Source organism: Anarhichas minor, unplaced genomic scaffold, assembly GCF_050575085.1.
Source record: "Anarhichas minor isolate MPS153535 unplaced genomic scaffold, ASM5057508v1 ptg000042l, whole genome shotgun sequence".
Classification (NCBI taxonomy): Eukaryota; Metazoa; Chordata; class Actinopteri; order Perciformes; family Anarhichadidae; genus Anarhichas; species Anarhichas minor.
The window spans coordinates 1309037-1322931 of NW_027466488.1; the positions used below are offsets into that span (position 1 = coordinate 1309037).

At 41.0% G+C, this 13895-nt stretch overlaps 1 protein-coding gene across 1 annotated transcript in view; it reads left to right on the top strand.

The window, feature by feature from the left end:
* sox6 (SRY-box transcription factor 6) overlaps positions 1–13895 on the top strand; it is an 81485-nt gene that overhangs the window by 24404 nt on the left and 43186 nt on the right. Inside the window, exons 4-5 of the mRNA XM_076110259.1 lie at positions 6099–6271; positions 8015–8083. Coding sequence (XP_075966374.1) covers positions 6099–6271; positions 8015–8083 — 242 coding nt within the window. The remainder of the gene's footprint in view (positions 1–6098; positions 6272–8014; positions 8084–13895) is intronic.

Consider the following 13895-nt stretch of genomic DNA (forward strand, 5'->3'; position numbering starts at 1 on the left):
TTCAGCAGGCAGGCACAAAACCAGACTCCAGAAACCAGGGAGGGCAGCAACAACTTCTGGAGCCTTTGCGCTTGTTGCAACATACATGATAACTTTTATTGGTCGTCTTGCTGAGCGTGTCAGTAGTGTTGAAAAGGAGGGATATTTCAAATTTCAATGTAAACAGAAAATGACGGTAACTGCATAGTGTTTACAGGTTCCGAGTTGCCTGTTACTAATTAGTACATATATATATATATATACATATATGTACAAGCAAAACCACATTTTGTTACTGTTAACGTTAGTCATTGGCAAAACGCATTCTGTAGTGCGCTGGCTATTGCCAATGTGGCTGCCTTCCCTCCTGGTATTTGTCAAACACTGGTTGTGAAGGAGATATAAAAAAAAACAACTGATATTTGTGTTTATATTTGAATTAACTGCGAGCAGATTGATTTTGTTTCTGCAGATTTGGTTTATTGAATGCTTGAAAAAGATGGCAAGCCTTTATTCCGGAATAAGGCAGGAGCCAGCTGCCATTTGCTCTTGTGTAAAACAACATTAATTAGTTTTAATTTTACGTCAAGTTACTTTTGCATTTTACAAAGACATTTTCACATTTTTTGGTAATTTTATGCATTTTGTACCTCCCCTGAAAAAAAGAATTTTACTTCCGGTTTTTGTTTGGCAGCCATTGCTGTCAGTAATTTGACCTTTTTCTTTACATTTATTTTCTTATTGTTTACATTCTTCTTTAATTATCAGCTGCTAGGTAAGACCAATGAATACATGTTCTGTGAAAAGAATGAGATAACATCTAACTCCTAATTCACTTTCAAGGTTTTGCAGACAGTAAGCTGTTGCCTTGATCACTGTCTTGCAGGCTTTAAGCACTTTGCATGAGAGAAACCTTGAAAATGATTCTATTTTAGGGGCACGGGGGTCAGACTCATCACCATGAAGGCTATTAGAGATGAATAGAAGGACTGAGACAAACTTTGTTTTCGTGTACCGTATTTTCCGCACTATAAAGCGCACCGGATTATAAGGCGCACCTTCAATGAATGGCCTATTTTAGAACTGTTTTTATACATAGGGCGCACCGGATTATAAGGCGCATAGAATAGAATAGCGTCGTAAGCGTGTCTCTTGAAAGGTGCCATTTTGGGGTCTTTATACACACAAGTGGTGTTGGACTAGGAGTAAGCACAGTACCGGTGTTTACCGCGGTGCGGCTTTGTAGTTTACCAGTCGTACTGAAACATTTTGACAGAGCGCCGTGTACAACCAGTATGGATCAACCAATTAACCAATTGATCCATATATAAGGCGCTCCGGATTACAAGGCGCACTGTCGTTTTTTGAGAAAATTAAAGGCTTTTAAGTGCGCCTTATAGTGCGGAAAATACGGTAATCTTTGCTATAGACTGCCTTGCATACATACAACACCCTGCACGATAACAGGATCTCTGGTTTGTCGCACTGTATTATAGAGTCAAAGAATGATGTATTCAATTTATTGAAAGACTAGAAGAAAAGTTTCTGTTCCGAGTTATTTTTTTGTCTTCAGAGTGAATTTCAGGGTCAGTGGAGTGGAGTAATATGTTCAGGTCGAGCCTCTATCTTGGCTTTGATGAAGTACCTTGTCCAGTGTCATGGGTAGAAAGTGAAGTGCTGGAGCTTTCACATTAGCATAATTATACTGAAGAGTGAGGCTTCCTCTATCATCAAAATATTAGTCTCCATCAGTGTAAGCCATGAACAGCAAAACCACAGTAGATGAAGTGTGTTTTTATTAATAACCTCTCCAGATGCCAATCAGAGTATTTTTTTTTAAATTGTGTGCTGAGCCTTTTAAATTATTTTTCTTAAAATCATATATTTCCATACTCAAATACATGTGCACATGCATACATATATATATATATATATATATAGAAACTCGTACCAGACTTCCATTTACAAGTAAAAAAGCTGTTATATGTCTCAAGCACAAAGGTGGTTTTAAAAATGTGAGAAGATCTGATGTTTTTTAACAAGATGATGGGTGAATAAGTCTTTATGTTCAAACCATAGGAGAGCAGAGGGACTGAGAATCATTGCTGCCAGTGGATGACATGTGCTCGTGAGTCATTGCTCATGCTTGTTAATGCGGTTTTATTGGCAAGATTAATTGCTTTTATATCATGGCAAAGGCAGCAAGCCAGGTAAAACGGCTGGTGCTCATATTGTCTTGGTTGTAGGGCATGAAGGCGCGTTAACGCCATATTACTGGTATTACTGCTACATATGGCCTTGTAGCACTGCAGAGAGATACCATAAAACTAGCTCTTATTGTTCTAGCTTGTTTTTCTACCAGTCTAGATCCTCAATACGATACCTTTTTCTGACCAAAATATTTCAGTTATAATCAATATCACAAAAGTGGATTTGGTAAGAAGATTGGCTTGTGCTTCATGCTTTTGTTGCAGGTTTGAAGAAAGGTCTGTTGGCAGAACAAATCGTTCTATTTTGAACACTAAAGGAGGTACCAATAGACTCAATTGACTCTTTGTGTTTTGCACTGAAAGAATGGACAAAGGGTCAGATGACTGCAGAGTTTACACACGTGTGCATTTACTCAGAGGCATGTACCTTTTATCGATTGGAACAGCACGTAACACACATCTGTACACGCTCATGTCTACTTTCACACACACTTTAGGAGAGAGCAGAGAGAGAGAGAGAGAGAGCGCGCCTAAGCACACAAGGCATTCAAGTTATGTGCGGTCTGTGGATACAGCTTGGTACAATCGGAGCATTTAGACAAGTCTTAATTTACTTAAGATGGGCTTGCAGCATATGGAAGCATCCACAATAGCTGACTGATAGAGAGACAAAGAAATTCCAGTCTTCTGCCGTTAAAAAACTCAATTCAGATCCGGTCATAATGGCTCAGCTGTCTTAACCAAAGGAAGGGAAGAGAATAGGGTGCCTTGTGATTTTCCCCCTTTTCACCCTCACCCTCCCTCGCTTTTCTTCTTTTTTTGTGCCTGAATCTTTTATCTGTGTTATTCACTCGGGACTCTTCAAAGTAACAAGCCTCCTTCTTTTTCCCCGGTACTGGACTTGGAACCCAAATTAGAGACTGCTTGATTAGAGCAGAGAGGAGGGAGCCAAGAGAGAGGGAGATGTGGGTATTGGACAGAACAAATCGCACCCCTACAAAGTGCCTTTTATCCAAAGACCCCAAGGCTTAAATACCCCCATCCCTCCCCAAGCAACCATGGCTCTGCTTGTTTCCCTCTTATCATTTATTTAGTCACCCGTCGCTGATGTTTTCTGCCCTACTTTGTGACGTTTAAAAGAGGCAGAAATCTCAAAAGGTGAATGCTGAAAGCGCTGAAACTGAACAACACGGCTTTACCGTCTCCTCCTTCTATGTGCCAATCTAGCATCTCTGAAGTGAACACAGTGGCCTAAGAGAAAAAACAAAACAAGAAAAGTGCCAGCACAACTTGACTGCTTACTCCTGAGATCCTCCTCCTGAGTCAGGCTGGTATTGTCCTACTCGGCTTCAGTCGTCTAACAGGAAGATGTCACAACATGTTAGGTCTGGGCCGACTGCTGGGGTTTATGTAGAGCCAAGGCATCTCTGGGCTGTCTGTCTGCCATCGGTAGCTCAATGTGAGGAGACATGTTAACAGGCAGACGCTAGCCCCACCGCTGTTAAAAGCCATGCAATATGCAGGAAACGGCCTCTTTTGTCAGCAGGTTGGTCAGACACAGACCACGACTCTCCTCTTCTGCACCACCCAATAAAAGTTTTATCTGCATTTTAAAGCTGATCCATAATTTAAAGCAGGAAGAAAGATATTTTTTACACTAACCACCTAACAAAAACCATATGCGCCTGATTTTCTACAGCCTCGAAAGTGAAATTCTTCCACAATGTTTTAGATGTTACGATTTTACGTATTCAGCATTCACCAATAATCTGATTTATACTGATATGATTATAAATCTGTTTAATAATTAGGATTAAGTTTAGCAAAAGGGAAGGCCCAAATAGCTCTACAGAGGGCAGTTTAGATTTCCCCCAATTTAGCTCAACATCAAAACAATGGGTTCTCTGTTAGTATTCTTTTGGTGTCCGGGCAGAACTGAGCTCTCCACACTGACAATTCCATCCGATCCTTCTGTGGACCCTCAGCACCAGTCCCCCTGCACATTCATGCACACAAACACAAAATGTATGTGCTGTACATTCCAGTTATTACATGTTTTGCAATTTTGTGTTTTATGACACTCCTAAACTAGTGAGGGATCATCAGAAATGTGTAATTAGGCAGGCTGAGAGCGGGCGTCATTGAGTCCAGGTGTTTGGTTCCCAACTCAAGGTCATCAAGGTCTCGAGGCCTGATGGCCGTCATCTTCATCTGGATCATGATTTTCTTTTTCTTTTCTTTCTTTCTGTCTTTCTTCATCTCCTTCTTTAGTCCCTCCCTCCTCCCCATCACGGTATTGATGGCTGTGATTTATTGTGACAACGACTGATGTATCCGGCTAGTGACCTGTAAAAGGCAGGTCCTTCATGGACACAGCCAAAGGTTAATAAAATTGGTGCTGATTGTATCAATTTTACAGCTAAGCCATTCACAACAAGTGTAGTCGGGTGAATAAGAAGTCAATTCAGGCCTTGGAAACTGCACACATGCCCGATGAATAGCTGCTTTTAGGTGCTTTTTTTTTCTTCGTTCGGAGGATAAATGGAGAATTGCAGCTCTCTTCCATTGCAGCAGGCAGCGGAGGCAGAGCGAGGCGAACCGAGGTTCAGACAAGCCTGCCAGTAAATTGCCCTGAATGGGTTCTGGAGGTTGACAAGCCCTATTAAGACAAACGGCTTTCCTCATCGGAGAGATAAAATAAATCAGGTGTTTAGTCAAATTAAAATAGTTTGAGTGGAGAGGGCCCCTGGGAGCTCTCGGAGAAACTCAAGACAGATGTGGCCAGAGACGAGAGGAAGACACCCAGGAAAGAATTCAGCTCCCGCTGGCCCCAGGCCAGCCTTCACTGTACTGTTATCTGGATCTCTATGCTTTTATCCTTCTCTCTCCATGCCGTCTCTCCTTCTCTCTGTCTCTTCTGTCGGTTTCCCCATCTCTTTTTTTCCTGTTCTCCAGGATCAGCTTGTCACACGGGAGTGCAGTGGGAGGAGAGTGAGTTACTGTCTAGCCTCTCACTGGCAATTATGTTGGCGGTGTAAGTCAATGGTAGGATCACTTAGCATTGATTAGGCGGAGCGAGAGAGCAGTGCAGCGGAGCCACTCTCTCTATCACACACAGTGCGGACATGTGACTGTAGAGGGAGAAATAAGCCTATTGGTCTGTCATTGCTTTGCTTTTTCAAGTATGCATACAGTAGCTACACAGATAAAATAAAGAGTGTATTGTTCAGTTTTCCCTTTACCGATGATTGCCATAGTCATATTAAGAGCATATTTGTGGTGTGTAAACATTGTTGTTTTTCTGGTGCAGGTTTTTGACAAGTTCGAACCAATCTTTCGGTAGTCTGTAAGGAGTTTTGTAGTTTTGAGGCTAACACTAACTCTCAACACTTTCTTTATGTTCACCCCTCTGACATAAGCTGCCACCTCAGTTTGACAGCTCCCTGCAGCTCTTGGTCTATATGCCGGGAACAATTCCTTCCCTTTCTTCCGGTGAACGCTGTGAACACCAGCTACAGTAAATAGATAACTCCAGGCTGTGTGTGACCTTAACACTTTCTAGTGAATTCACTGCAGTTGGTTGCTGCCTGTGTGGTTTTCTTTGTACGCTATATTGTGTTCAGTACTATAGCACAATATGATGATCGGCATGTGCAGCATGGTCCCTTTTCTATATTTAGTGTATTATGACCAAGGCCTTCTGCAGGTTATTTTTTTTAATTTTTTTTTTGTACAAAAGCATCCACCCTATTATTTAGTCATGGACACTATGAGACCTTTTGTGTCTTTCTTTCTTTCTGGTATACATACCACATACCTGTATCTATGTTTATGACTCAGGCTCTCCACCTTGTGCTTGTTTATCCTTTCCACTCCTAACATCGCTCTCACTCTCTATTTCCTCACTAGGTACTCCAGAAAGCCTGGCAGAAAAGGAACACCAGCTCTCCACAATGATCACCCAGCTGATCAGCCTGCGAGAGCAGCTACTGGCAGCCCACGACGAACAGAAGAAGCTCGCCGCCTCACAGATGGAGAAACAGAGGCAGCAAATGGAGCTAGCTCGTCAGCAGCAGGAGCAGGTAACTGCTCACTGTTTCCTTTTCTCACACTCACCGTGTCTCATTTTGCACCCCAGGTAATAGTTCTTTCTTTTCTTTCTTTTCTTTCTTTCTTTCTTTCTTTCTTTCTTTCTTTGTCTGTCTCAATCATTCCCTTTGCTACTTTAATCTTGTTTACCGTATTTCCCCATGTCGTCTCTATAATAAACGCCATTAAATGCATTTTTAACAAACTGTCACTTCTCTCTATTTCATATTAAATTTCATGCCTGAAATGCTAATAAAATCTTACTCCTCGGTAGGAATTTGGAAGAATGTTAGATTTAAGAGATGATATATTCTATATTACCTCAGATATTTCGGTCATGCTCTCTCGCTCACATTTATGCTGCGTGGTAGGAAAATGTTATTATGACTTGTACTAACAAATGCGAGGGAATGTGCGAATTAAACGTTATATTAAACATGGAAGTCCTCTATATCTTATAAATCGACTCCTATTAGAACAAGCCTGGCATTAGATTTGCAGCACGAATCAGGCCAATGAGCCATATTGTACAAATCAGCAAATTAGCAGAGGCCATGAAGTGTGTTAATGTCTGGGAAGAAATAAGGACACAAACTATCCACACGGGCGACACTTTTATTATCACTAGCCCCCCTAATGGCTATGAGTCAATTATCAGCAAGGAGTTCACTCAGAGTTTTCCCCACACACTCTCAGACCTTCCTGTGGTAAATGAAGAGATGGACCATATACCTTGGAGTGATGCATTTCGTCATAGTACACTAATAATACATTAACAGTATTGATTCCTTTTTCAATCAATGATGTTCATTTGCAAACTACACTCAACTCTGTAGGCTTTGTGGACATTGCAGCATAAATGAACAGTGATATAAGATATGTTATTATTTGATCTTATTTTAAAATGGAAGAATATTAATAAAATGGAAAAGAGAGAGGGGGCGAGAGAGGGAGAGAGAGGGAGCCCGCTGAGAGCCAGAATGTCATCAAGCCATCAAGATACAACACAGTAATTAACTGTTGACACTCGTGAGGAAGCCAGCACAAATTAATCTTGACACATTTGCAGACGACCGATATCTTACAGTGAACACTTTGTAATTATATTTAAAAATGAAAATTAAATGACACTTAAAACTAGGTTGTCATGCTCAATGGGCATGTAGAGCGGGGGGACTGCTGGGATTAGAAGGATTGCGGTGTGGCTACTCGTCACTCAGGGGCGGCAGGGACGTCTGCCACACGTTCGCTGCCTGCACCAGTTATCTCCATCATAACCACCACCGTCTGTCCTGTAAATCATTTATTCTCTTTTACCACTAATGTTGACTGTGCAGTTCAGCACAGGTCATGTCATGTTCATTTGGAAATTGAAAATATGTTTTTGTCAGATTTTGCAGCAATTTCATTATAAAACCACAGTTTTTCTATGAAAATAAATGTTATATTATTGTCCCATATTGATCTACTGCTTTCTCACCTTTATTATTTTCATTTTCATTGTAACCACTATTTTAACATATTCTAATGTCCTGGATAGTATTTAAGAGCAGTATCTCTGGCGTTGTACCTGCAGTTGCAGCACATTTCCTACGATATATATATATATATATATATATATATATAATGTCTCGAAAAAACAAAAAAGTAGGCCGATCACATGATTTTAGTTCCTTATTCTCTTTGTTAGTTTGAACCAGGAATTATTTCATTTCTTTACTTCTGTTTCCAACCAGATTGCAAGACAACAGCAGCAGCTTCTGCAGCAGCAGCACAAAATCAACCTCCTCCAACAACAGATCCAGGTCAGTCAATGTGTGTCTGTTGGCCCTCCAACACTCGGCAGCAGCTTACATCTCTCACTCCTTCTACACTGATTACACCTCTGTGTAACTGATGCACCACCGCTGTCACGGCGAACCACATGTCTGGATTTAATGGCACGGATCAATAGAATTAGACATTAAAGTAAATATCATTGCTAACTTCTGTTAGCAATGATATTTACTTTAAAAAAAAAGTCTTGTCTTTTTATCTTTAATTTTTGTGTCACACTAACATTCATCACTCTCATCAAATGTTAATTGCCTGTTGGTAATTTGGGAGGGCTTTAAAATATGGAGGAGAATAATTAGCACATCTTAACGAACAAAAAAAAGCGAGGGGGAGGGGTGGGGGGGGGGGGGGGGCAGCAGCAGCAGCAGCTAATGAGTCCTGTTGATGGAGAAGAGCCTGGAGGTGGTGGGGGACATGAAAGAGGCTGGTAAATGCCTCTGAAGCAAGTTAGTCCCAGAAGGGCAATGTGGTATGCTTTCACAAAGCACAATACTGAAACTTACATTGTCATTATGCTGAGTGCCTGACATTGTGCTTTTTTTTCTCCTACTGTAGTTCCTACATTTATGTGTTGCTCTAGATTTTGACCCATGCATCTTATGCCAGACATTATCAATGGCCTTCGTGTGTGTGTGTGTGTGTGTGTGTATGTCTGCCTGTGCCTAATAGTGTGATACAGTGCAGAGTTGTGTAGTGAAAGACCACCCAGACATGGTCAGACAGTCCAGGGTTATCCAGAGCTGGTCACTGGCAGCGGTCAAGGCTGTGAGTCTTACTACCCGTGTGGAGCTAACGTTATCCTGCTGGGTGTGCTTGGTGTCAGGCACATCCTTCTCCATTCACCTCCTCCTCCACTCCTTGTTCTTCTTACTGACAACTCCCTGTCTTGTTCTTTCGTTTACTTGCAGCAAATTGTTCCTCCAGCACCTTTTAGCACTCCTCCCAAGACATACTATTTTATTTTCTAAAAAGCAGTTTCTATCTATGGGGAATCTAACACAGGTTGTTCTCATGATACACTAAGGCAAAGCAAACTTCTGGTTTTAAACATCAGTTCGCGCAACAGACAGATCTACTGCCAGGACATCAACATGCCTCTTCCAAGAGCTCTTTGCAAGAGAAAGGCCATACAGTCAATATGTTCTTGTGAAGCCACACGTCTGGACCTTGCACTTCAACAGTGGACAGTCTATTAGAAAATTCCACTGGAGAGAAGCACAGAGCACGACACTCTGTCTAGAAAACACTCTAAAATGAAGTACCTTATACACTACTGAGGGACTAGTATACTCATATTATGGATGGCCCTTCACTTATGCTCATTGAGCATAAGGGCACAGCCCTAATGCATCTCACTTTTAAAGGCTCTTGCTTTCATCACAAAGTTAAAGGCAAATGATACCTGAAAATTCTCCTTGATGCATAGTTTTGAGAGAGGGTGGGGAGTTGAGTGTGCATGGGAATGTACTTCTAAATATCCATTTCAAACACTTGAACAGAGATACAAGTAGAGTCCTTTCTGGTAGAGCCCAGTTAGCCAGCTTCTCCCTTGGCCAAATGTGCCACAGATCTTCCCTGATTAAAAGAAAAAGCCACATCCACAATTAAACAAAAGAGTCCCATGGACGGACCATCCATTCCACTGCCCAGCAGCCTTGGCTGGCTGCACGAAGCAGACTGAACACCTACCGAGAACAAACAGGAGTCACTCAATACTTCAAATAAGTTTGATCGTGCAAAATTGTTTATCAGCAAGTCCTTTAAAGCAGAAGATGTTCTTTCTCCCTAACCTAGTTCCTCCAAATATCCAGTGTGGTGACGGCCCCTCCTCTCAAGTCAGAGTAGGAAAGACAGTAGATAAAAGAGAGTCAGGGGCAAGTTAGTCAAGCATTTTTGCCACTCTGTTTTCATTACTGCTGCCTCTTAAAAATGCCCCGGCCATTTTAATATATAACAGCTTTGACTTAATTAGTTCTGTAAACAAGCCTCCAGCCTGCATGTTACAGACTTTTAGTAAAGTGGGAAGCAGTGTTGAGGGATTGAGTTACTCTGCTGTTGGAATGGAGAGCACTAAACTTTATTGGAGACCCCACTGGCCGTCAAAGTCCTTCTGTTTTGATTTCAGGGAGGAAACCAAGAGAGAGCCTAAGCTAAGGTCTTGTATTGATAATGTAACTGATCACATCAGTGGACATTGTAAACTGCCCAAACAATGAAACCATGGGGACTGCAAGTGGAGATTGTTGTTGGCACACTATATGTGCTATTTCAAGGGGCTTTTGCATGTGGATTGGAGGGAATCTGTAAGACGTGTGTAGTTACAGAGGTTTAGTTAGTGAGGAAGGCAGACTGCAGTTTAATCAAGTTTCCCCTTTGAATAGCCATCTCTCTTTTTATCCTTTCCCATCATTCCTACAAGAGAAGGATAGAGATTTAGTCTTTGTCCTTCGGGATTACAATGTCACTTGTTTTAAGATAACAGATGATTGCAGTTTTAGGGGCTTATCAAAAGTTAAAGCTTCAAGGCTTTGTGTGTTTTTCCGTCAGCTTGTTTGTATTCCTTCAGTCCATCCTCGTCGTTGAAATCATCTTGGCACTAATTCAATCTCAGGATGAGATTAACTCTTGATTTAGTTGAAACACCACCAAGACACGTGTGACAATTAAACATATATATTAGCAGAGACCTGGTTTATCTCATACGTTTCTTAAGTCTCTGAGTCTGTGTGTAGGGACTGGGAGATTACCGATAGATTAAGAAATAATGAGCACGCTGTTCTGTTTTTGACTCGGGCACACTGGGCATTATTTGAGTCTCCTCTTCATGGCTTTCCGTTTCATAGTCACTCCCACGTTCTCCTGCTCCTAATGGATGAGCAGTCGCAGCAGATAAACAGTTAAACAGCAGCATGTTGATCATCAGGGTGTTCACTCTGTTGTCTGGCATTTTCTTTCAAATGCGCTTCCTTGTTACAGTACATGAGAGTTAAAGGCAATACACATGAGCAGTAGTAGAGTGGAAATGACAGAATATGACAATAAAGTCTCTTTGGTCACAAAATAAAATAAAATGCCCTCATGAGATGTGGAGCTCTAAGTAACTCAAGAGACGGGAGTGTCCATAGCCATGCAGTGACCACCCATCTCCTCACCTTTCACATTTTAATGACCCCAGTTCATGCATTCCTCAAGGATGGATCTGTGAAGACACAAACCATGGTTTGACTCTCACACGCACGTACTCATACACATGCACAGAGGCAATCGTGTACAGTGCGCAGGCACACAGGGACCCACGCATTGATGCACACATCAAGAGAATAAATATTGGCGGAAAGGTCAGGGTGAACTTTATCTTCACAAACAGGCTGGAGGAAACTGAGCTCCCCTGATGAAACAGAGGGGCACTTTTAATCTAAATCATTTCATTTAAAGTGTTTATCCAATAAAAATATCATGACATTGTCATTTGTCATTGGCTGTGGCATTGATGTGCCAACCGTGACACTGTGAGATCCAGGATCTGAGAGATAATCCATTTCTATGGGCGCCATTGTATACCGTGTTGTTTACACGACTGCTTTTGAAAACTTAAATGATCTGTTCATCAAGGAGGTCTGGCTGTATTTATCTCCCTTTAACCTTTCGTTCTCTTCCTATACATGGCCTAGCTTCAAATTCCAACCTCACTGTATGAACAGTACACACACATTATCTGTGCCACTGCAGCCTACCTTTAACCTTGTGTCCACAAAGACAGAATGTGTGTATCCCTTCCATTTAAAAAGAGAAACCTGAGGTTAAAAGAGACAGGGCCAGTATATTGTTGTCCACCCTATACTTCAAAGTCTCAGAAGCTTTATCACGTGTCTTTAATGGTGTAAATAAACAGTCAGGGGTATGCAGACGTTCGATGGTAAAATGCTAAAGGTCTTTAATTTAACCAGCATTTAGCTTTTAAAGGTGGACAATCAAGCACTGGATCATATGTTTTGAGATGAGACACAGGACAGCGGATACTGAGACCGACGTGGTCTGATAGAACAAGGATATATAGTAATTATTCACAGGTCCTTGTTTTCTTTAACACTACTTCCCTTTTAATACAGACAAATTGATCTTACATGCTGTTGTTTACTTTGAGTTAATATATTTTTAGAAGAGTCAGTTGCACATGGATTTTCCATTTCCGTCTGTTACAAAGAAACCGGATAAGTCACAGGGGAAGTTCTGTTAAAGTGTCTTTTGTATTCAGTGGCCGTAGAGTCTGCCCACTTAAAACACGCTGGGTTTCTCTTTTTTTGTATTTTTAATGATGGCTGTTGCTTCAGATTGCACCAAAAGTCAATGTAAGGTCTTTGTCACTGAGAAGCAGTTGCCCCCTAATAATTGGCCTGTATCAGACTGTATATCTGTTTCCTCACAAGCCCTACACAGCCTGATTCCTCTACATTATGTCCTGCAGCAGACTAGTTACCATTTCTATGTAAAGCTTTTTAGCTACGTATTCAACTTTTCTCTGCTGATCAAATAGGTATCTACCCAGATCTCCCAGCATGAACAAAAAAAATGCTGTCAAATTGGTGTTTGGCCCTGTATGATAAATTGTCTTTTAGTAATTCTGTTCTGTAATCACTTCTTTGTTATGAAAAAATGGAAAATGCATGCTATCCAATCCAATACAGTAATTGAATGCACTGATTCTGTTTGGTTACCAATTTAGAAAAGCAAAGACTCCAAAACTAACATTATGGTAAATATTTTAAATCAATCAGATGAGTTTAAATAAACACAGGGCTGTATGGTAATTGCACAAAGATAATAGCGCTAATTTGTGTTTTCTCAGTTGCTTTTGTTGTCTCCCCGGCACAAATTATTTTCTCAGTTTGAGACTCTTATTAATGCACTGGCAAAAAAAAAGGCACAGAAATAGACATTGTTAAAGAGAATGTGTAAGTCCCTTAATTAGCACAGCTAGATTGGAACTGTTAGCATGATAATAAGAGAATAATAGAGCAGGGAAATGATTGTGTGTTTAAGTGTGCTACTGTGTGCACACTTCTCCCTGTGTGGATGCTGCACTGCCAGTGCTTTCCCTTGTGTTGAGGATCTCTGTGTTAGCCTGCTAGTAGGATTATGTGGGGGCATTAACAGCCTAGTCAGACAGGCTTGGCTCTCGCCCAGAGAGAATCAGTCCAGCATGTTCATCCTCCATTTAAGGAGACTGTTAGCTGATGAAGATGTGCACATGCAAGACTGAAGATAAAAGAAAGCGGTGACCCGACTCATTAGCCGCTGTGATTTAATATATTGACACTTGGATACAAATAATTATATTCAGTGGACTTTATCGGCGGGGAGGGAGGGGATCAATTTCATTAGTTATGAATTGTGACTTCTTGTCAGTAAGCAGAAGAAATGCTGACATTAAACAAACTAATGTGCAATTTAAACAATGAAGCCATCGCGGCCCTGTTAAAATTAATGATGCACAAAAAGGTGTACTAGATACTACCTCAGCAATGTCAGTGACAATTTACAAATTAAGCTAAACAGTTGGTATGTAATACCATTTGTCTGTTAAAACAAAGTCTGGCTTTAGGAAAATAAACAGTAGATGTTGTTTGAACGGTCTGTGGGTTTTGTTCCATTAGCATATGATGCTGTCTCCTTTTCTTTGTGAATGAAGTGTAACAACTGATCACTGGTTTAATTGAGTCTATTTAGAAGCAGTCAAATAAGACATTTGCTTGCTTGTAATGTGAATGCAGACAAACATAG